The 8,503-nt window shown below is 34.6% G+C and overlaps 1 protein-coding gene across 1 annotated transcript; it reads right to left on the bottom strand.

Annotated features, from left to right (window-relative positions):
- Positions 1 to 220: 220 nt before the first annotated feature.
- LOC140887484 (homogentisate phytyltransferase 1, chloroplastic) lies at positions 221 to 7,270 on the bottom strand. The gene is made up of 12 exons (XM_073294739.1): positions 7,022 to 7,270; positions 6,312 to 6,598; positions 6,130 to 6,213; positions 5,968 to 6,042; positions 4,887 to 4,970; positions 4,543 to 4,632; positions 2,074 to 2,175; positions 1,491 to 1,586; positions 1,339 to 1,410; positions 1,143 to 1,238; positions 603 to 707; positions 221 to 453 (listed from the first exon to the last, which is right to left on the bottom strand). The coding sequence occupies exons 1-12, from the start codon at positions 7,107 to 7,109 to the stop codon at positions 412 to 414; spliced, it is 1,221 nt and encodes a 406-aa protein (XP_073150840.1). The 5' UTR covers positions 7,110 to 7,270; the 3' UTR covers positions 221 to 411.
- Between the last annotated feature and the right edge of the window lie 1,233 nt (positions 7,271 to 8,503).

Below are 8,503 nucleotides of genomic sequence, written 5' to 3'. Positions count from 1 at the left end.
ACAAATTTCCTTCTTTTTTTTTAACAAATAATGTCATTTCCGGATGGCCGCGATATTTTCCAATAATCGGAAATCGGAACTATTTTATAAGGCGTCAGCTTAATCGTAAAGAACTTCTTAGCGTGGATAGTTGCCGGAACCGATCAAGTTCCGGGACCTCCAAAACCTCTCATGCAAGAATGAATCATTCTAGAAACTAGCTAGCATAGGCAAGGTAATATGACAGCAATGGGCCCATGAAAAAGAATCTATACATGCTCCCTGCTACTTCACAAAATATCATGAACAAAAACTCACTCTGTGGGAGAAATGTAGGCAAAGAAAATAGATTTAAAAACACTGAATGCGAACGAAATTATTGAAACAACTCGACAGTACAGCAAAGGCAACATTCCATGAGCTCTTTATAGTTTACCTAACGAGAGGAATGAGCAGGTACTCAGCATAAAAGAGCTGCACGAATGGATGAGAGACATTAGAGATTTTCATTCGTTTAGCCTTACACGGCTCAGCAGTTAACCGAGGGAACCATGAAGTCATCCAGAAAAATATATCAATGAATTCACGAAGCTTGACACGTTTTCTTGGACGAAGTGGATTACCTTCCATATGAACATGTAAAAAGATGTGATCGCAACCTTGTTCTTCAAATCAGTCGATTTTGCACGGTTCCATAGCAATAAACCCAATACGGTATGACCAATTACCTAAAATACAAGTGCAACGGTAAGAAAGATATTGAAGGTGGCAATCAAACGGATTAATGCTAAACCATGATAAATCTTATGACATCCTTGTTATCCGTATTCATGTTTGGCAATTTCACAATCTCTCCACGTCAAAGTCGGAATATTAAAGTTCCTGCTAAACTAAAGTTTTGACTAATATAATTTGTGGGTCTAGCCAAAAAATGTTATTGCACCAAAACACAACCCCGTGGATGCAACCAAACACCACAGTTTTTTCCATTTTTTATTTGAGAAAGGTTTGATTACTTCGACCTTCTGATATTTTGTCTATTTTTCCTGTCACATGCTACATATGAAATGTGCTTATATCGCACAATCACGATTTGTGCTGTCTACCCATCCTATGTGCGTCATATTAAGAAGCAAGAAAATAGTTGAGAAAGATCAGATTACCGTAGTCCACTTGCTCCAAGTGCAAGAAGATGTTGCTCCCACAAACAAGGCAACAGCATATGCCATTTCAAGAAGACATATACAAACCCAAAAGACCTGTTGTAATTGCTTTTGAAAATCAAACATTACCATATACTAATAACAAACGACATCGAGAGTCATTTCAGAATGGAATGCCATAATAGTTGATAGTAACCTTCTCTTGGCCCAAACGAACAGTAAAAGATTGAATTCCATAAATCTTGTCCCCAACAATATCAGGTATGTCCTATAAATATCAAGTTCCAAAGTAAAAAAACAACAGTCTCCAACATTTTTCAGAGCATACACACGATAAATATCACTTACCTTGAATAGTGCAATGACAACTGAGAAGAAGCTCATGAAAGCAGTTGCAAAAATTACAGGCTTTGCAAAGACAGCTGGTCTACCAAAAACAAACATCTGAAAACAGCAAAGAACGTAAACATAAAGTTCATAGACTTGCAACATAGATCATTACTAGAAAAAGATTTACATAAAAACTGCACTAAGAGAAACGAAAAGTTACATCATATTTCCTCTCCTGTTCAGATCTGAATTTGCACAGGAATCTACTCAATATTAATTCTAGATTTACCTAGTATTAAAAAGATATTGGACATCAACACGAGGCAGATCATAACTTCATCTAAGCTTATAGCTTGTATCTGAAAAGTGTCAACTAATTTTGTATAGATGGGCAGCAACACCAATCAGTAGCAACGAGGTAGTAAATATCTAAGACTCGCTACGGTATTATGAAAAACTTTAAAGACATTTGATTCCACTAAACAAGCAAAAAAACATATATATGAATGATAGGGGAAAAAAACAAAACAAAAAAACAAGTGGCCATTACTTTTCGTGGTTTCCCAATAATATCTCACAATTAAAAGGATAGAGATAACACCTGGACATGCAAATAAAATGCTATTTGAACAATGACTGCACGCACAGCCAAGATGCACAATGCTGCAACAACAGCAAATCTCTTCCATCTCAAGAGTGGTAGCTGAAACAGCACAAGCATATACAGTATCACATAAATGGTAGCACAAGAAAAATAATTTGATTTTATAAGACATAGCATTCAGTACGAAACTGGTCCATAAAATGAGTAACTTCAATTAACATTTATTGCATTGCATCAATTCATCAGAGGACTACGCAGTCGTTAGTTACCATTCTCTTCCTTCAAGAGTTGTTACAGCATCCTATTAGGAACAACAATGGAAAAATTGAAAATAAAAAATTAACGAAAAATAAACTATTTTACATGTAAAACTTTTCTAAAATTGAAGAAGGGAAAAACCAATGCCTCCAAGAGAAAACCGTAGTATTTCTTGTGAAAGTTCCATATAATTACAGAAATCAATATCTATAATGTATTCTAAGACTACCCCATTGCGCTGACATCACTACCCCAAGTATGCCACCAACCACCTGACTTAGCAACAAATCAATCCTCAAATATCTTCAAGATTGCTGATATCAATTTTTAAATGTTTGTTATATCTAACCATCGTAAATAGGAACACAGACTGGACAATATATTAATATATATTGATGTAACTTGCAAAGCATTGGAATGCATACTTATTTTCCTACATGGTTTCAGACCTTCCCCTCCAACGAGATTGAATATCCTATTTCTTCATCATGGCCTCCGAATCTTCCACGACCAATCCTCCTGCTACTACAATTACACCAATGACTCCTACCCCTAGTCTCATCACCATCCCAACTGCCTCCGAAACTTTCTAAGGTCAACTACTTCTCTTGGAAAGCTCATTTTACTGCCTTGCTTTTTAATCTTGATCCCTCGGCTATCTTGATGGCACTTCTACGTGTCCTTTACCAACAAGTAATCAAGGTGATTGCACTACTGAAAATCCAGCCTACCTTCCTTGGCATCTTCAGGATCAACTTATTCTCCACACCATTCTCGCCTCGTTGAGTTATTATGTTATTCCACTAGTTCCCTCTGCCACATCGAGTCATGAAGCTTGGACTTCTTTATCCCGCCTATATGCCATGAGATCAACTACACATATGATTCATCTCAAGGAAAATTGACCACAATTACTCATTGAGATCTCTCTGTCACTTATTTTCTATTTCCCTTAAGCATATTGGAGACGAATTAACTCTTCTTGGAAACTCCCCAAGTGACTCTGATCTATTAGTTATGCATCCCATGGTTTGGGCCTGACTACAAGGAACTTATTGCCGCCATGTGCATGAGAGACTCCGTAGTACCTTTCTAAGAATTGTTTGATAAAATTATAGATCACAAATGTAACGCCTCTATCCTATATGGGTTAGAAAATTATATTTGAAAATGTTTATAGTGGGCTTAATTGAACTCCTTCAGCAATCAATTTCGCAAAGCAATATGAATAAAAAGAAGTTGTTAGATCCACTGTGAAGTCGCGCTTGCGCGGGCCTAATACAGGGGCATGAAAGAAATTTTTGTTGTATTTATCCCTTGTAGATAGGAAAAACACACAGATTGGACAATACATATGGATGTAACTTGTAAAAAATTTTGAATCTAGTGCAAGCGCAACATCACAATGGACTTTTATAGCTACTACTTCGTATTGGTTCTTGTTGTACAAAAATTACTAACACAAGCTGCCGGCTAGAATCACCCATTCTTCAAAAGCAACATCCTCGCCCATCGATCCGCCAGGGCTGGGAATCTAGAGGTGGCTCACAAGGACGTAAAACTTTGCCAGATTCAAGAAGTGGCTCGCACATACACAGTACTTTGCCTGCATAGCACTAACGTGTTCCTGCCAGTGACCGTCTCTGATACCATTCTGCAATAGCACTAATTCCCCCGTGTTCTTGCTAGTGACCGTATCTGATACCAATCTGTCATGACTCGGTCCGAGGCACGCGACTGCTGATGAGAAACTACTTCATATTCATCATCGTTTTACATAAATGTCATACAATAGGCTATAAGAGTCCATTGTAACTCATTATAAACTCATTCAAACAGCCAAGTTTTATCCATGTGGGACGCGATAGCAGATACTCAATATAATATATTCTTATTTTTCTATATACAGTCCATCACTACAAGGACCTGAAATTTCGGGATACTATGGTCCAAACTGTACTGCCACATATCAAGTACTGCGGCATGTAGAAATTTTGTAAGTATTGAGAAATCGGAAGCTTACAAAACTCACAGTAAATAATCCGACATATCAAGAAGTCATGATACAAAAAGATTCTCACACAAAGCATATCTTAAAATTTTAAAATGCAGCCCGATGATTTAATTTTGTTTTCAAGTTCGCATTTGAGACAATTATTCATCATCCAGCTATAAAAGAAACAGAAGTGCATCAAAGAATCAGCTCACATTAATGGAATATGCAGTTCCCAGTACAAAGCTGACAAAAAGAGCCCAAAGCAATGGACCTGACCCGACCATCCACCCAAGCCAAAAACTCTGGAAATGGAAAACAATATCTTACTGTTGAATAAATTTATGAAAGGACGACTCATAACTTTCAGATATCCATGTTATTATATAAAAAAATATTATAAAGTTAGTCCACTTAATTTTCCCGAAGGATATACAGTTTATAATTGGACTCTACTTCAGCATATATGCTAAAAAGTTTCAAATTATGTTCTTCGTTATTTGACAAGACATGGATATTCGAAATTATTATCAAGCAACTGAAATATCCTTTTACCCACCAAGATGGCAAAAGATGATACAATCATCACACCAGTTGTGACTGAATACTCCCCAGACGCCAATGGAAGATAAGGTTTATTTACCTGATAATAACGATACATTGTCATAGTTGCATCCATGCTGTGTTAGTATTTTGACAGATAATAGGCAGTAAAGAAACACAATATAAAAATTCGAGTATCGAACTTAACAATTACAGAAATCAAAATAGATACTCTTTATAGTAAGCCAAGAAGATATCTGCGGGAAAATAGAAACAGACTCAACTTGAAAGTGGTGACTTATGAAATTCTAATGCAATCCATACTTTGTATATTAAGGAACAAATATGAAAGAAATAAAGTAATATTCTCGAGACTTGAGCATTGAACATGTAAGTAGCTCTCTCCAATCTTCTTCAAAGTGGTAATGCTCCTCATAAGTGTTTGAGAGTTGCTTATCTGACCAGACAACAAACATTATATAAGAAATTATAAATTGATCTATATGTTTGGGAGGCTTTTCTGTCTCAATAACTAGTATTTCAGGTTGGACTGTCCTTGGATGCATAGCCTATCATTTGCACACTGGTGGACAGTTGAAGGGATTCGAAAGGCTACAACATGGTCAGTGTCGATAATGTGGCCAGTGTTCACTTTATAAGCTAGACTAAGATGCATATGCCGGTACTGATAGGTGCCATTGCCCTTTAGACTTCTCAATAAAAGGACAATTATTATGATTCCACCTCTCTTCTGGTACTATTAGCCCAACTCACCGTGACAACAAAAAACATTTACAGAAATAATGGTTAGAAGCCTGTCATTTTATGCTCAATACAAGTTATGCATATATTTGATCCCCCTAACTCATGGGATTCAAGTTTACACAGTCTGAAGATCTGATGTATTTTAACTATTTCCAGGAATAGAGAAATAAATTAGCGAAATTTTTGGTCCTTGATATAATCTCACCTTTTCATTCAATTCAAGATGCCCAAATCAAAATCCTGGGTTGCCCTTGAGGAAAAAAAATAAGTTTTCTTGTCTTAACTTTTAAATGCTTACATACGAATAAATATGTATTCTTTCTCAAGCCAACCTTGTCTATGTCTATGTCCGATATTTGGTTTAAACCAACAATGTATATATTCATCAACAGAGCAGCAACAATGGCCTGAAACAATAGAGGAAATGCATCAGAGTATGGAGTATCAATCAGGTTCGAAAGATTATAATCATAACTGTTGAAAAGTTGGCACACCTCAAGCACCCCACTAAAAAATAGCGGAGAAAAATCAGAGAGCTTTTCAACTGCTAGGAGAGAAACTGAGATTATACTCAATGCCTGCACATTAAAACACCCGGTAAGTTTTCCTCATACTTAACAAACCTTACAGGTGTAGATGATGGGATCATAAAAATAAGAAGGATTTTGAACCTAACTGTTCCTATAATTGTGTGAGGCCGCGAAAATCTGTAGAAAGCATCTAAGGCATGTTGTGGTGACCTCCAAGGGTTCTTCAAAGGTTCAGACTCAAAAGACTGTTCAGAAGCTGAGTTAACTCTATACTTCAGACTCTCTCTTGAATTTGACTTCACAATTCTTCCACCAAAACATCTTACATTCATCGAAGTTCGCCCCTGAAGCTTTAATCTCAAGGGCATGGTATACGATTGCCCCGCATTTCCAAAAGCTTCGCGTTTGAAAGAATGCGTTGCAACATTTGAACCTGTTAATTTCAGATATCAAACATTGAAAGAACAGATTTTGATGTAACATTTCGAAACAAAACAATTAATGACGTATATATATATATATATATGAATGTAGACAACAGGAGAAAAATCCCAGAAACAGATTGCACAATTAAACATCATTTGCATGATTCATGAAACACGATGCCCCATCAACTGATTAAATAACACCAATTATAAAAATAATGAATTCCCATGAGAAAAAACAGAGGACGCACGTCTGGTATTCACGTCAACACATCAAATCAAACTCGAATCTTCGGAAAAATGTCAAAGATTTTACAAAATCAAGAATCACAGACAAAAACAAAAAGGCTTAATCTTTGAACTTTAACTCGCCGCCCACGAAAACAAACCAATGAGGAAAGAGGGAGAATAGCATCGTACTGAACACTTACAGCAGTGGAGTGAAGTTAACTCGGCCAAGTATGGGATTGAAAGTGGAGATGAGGCTTTTTGGAAAGACCCAACAAGCAAAGACTCCATTTTTTTCACTGAAAACTATTGTTCTTGAATTTCAGTACCAAGAAAAAGTTCAATGAATATGGTTCGAGAATGAACAGTGTCTTTGTTTCAATTTCTAAATGAGGGTGAAGGGGGCTGCATGCCAAACACTACAAGGTTCGAAACGTGTCGTAAGGGACTGTTTTGGGGACACTTTCCATCAACAGACAAAGTTCTCAGTAATTTCATCGTTTTATAATTTGTTTTATTAGAACGCAATCAGGAAAAACACTTATTATTATTATTATTATTATTATTATTATTATTATTATTATTATTATTATTATTATTATTATTATTATTATTATTATTATTATTATTATTTAAAAAGTTTTTCTTAAAAAATAGCATTTGATTGCAAAAGTAATTTTAAATAAATAACATTTAAGTGTGTATTTAGAAATTGGAATTTTCGGTTTTTCCGTTTCTGTATATATATTTATTTAAAAATTTTAAAAAATATTTTAACATTTATCAAAACTTCGAAATTGTTTACGCTTTTTTAAATAAAATCCATTTTTAAAAAATATGTGTTTTGGAAAACAAATGTGTTTTCCTTAAAATATAAATATATAGCATTTGCCTATTTGGTTTAAAAAAACGTTTATTAAGTACTTTTTCAGAAATTATAAATAAATTTTGATTTTTTGTCTTCTCCGTTTATTTCTATTTAAAAACTAAAAAACACTTTTTTTTTCATTTATACAAATGCCAACACTTCTGTTTTTCTGAAAAAAAAAAAACTATTTTTGTTTTTCTTTAAAAAAACACTTTAAAAATTGAAGTTATTGAAATGTTTTTTACGCTATCATGCCCAAACTTACCCTAAAAAATATGTAAATCATTAAAAATTAAAAAAAAAAAATGTTTCCAATCTTTAACCACTTTATAAATTTATTTCAAACAAAATATTAAAAGTAGCACCTACTCATATCTTCACCTCGGTTATGAGATAAAATGATACACAACAAAGTTGATGCATTTCATGATTGTAAAAAAGGAGAAAAAAAAACGATTTACAAGATAAAAATTGAATCGGATTTTAATTTGTTATCAAGAACCCACTTAATACTTTTTATGAGTAGGATGGCAAACAAGAACAGATTAATATCAAAAGAGGAAAAATAATTTCTCAAAATGGTAAGCAAAAAAACTTTCAGACCTATGATAGGTCCAGATGTCCACTCATACGTCTTTTTCAAAGTTTCGTACATGGTGCAGACGAACCGAATCGAGTCAAATAATATTAAAATTTTAAAGCTCGATAAAAGTATATTTGAGTTCGAGATCGATTCGAAGCTCGATAATTTTAAATATTTTGGCTCTATCTCGGATTGAAATGAAGTTCAAGTTCGGCTCGAAATATTCGAATATAT

Source organism: Henckelia pumila, chromosome 3 (assembly GCF_033568475.1).
Source record: "Henckelia pumila isolate YLH828 chromosome 3, ASM3356847v2, whole genome shotgun sequence".
Taxonomy (NCBI): Eukaryota; Viridiplantae; Streptophyta; class Magnoliopsida; order Lamiales; family Gesneriaceae; genus Henckelia; species Henckelia pumila.
The sequence above is the reverse complement of the archived record's forward strand: the minus strand, read 5'-3'. Positions and strand labels throughout refer to the sequence as shown.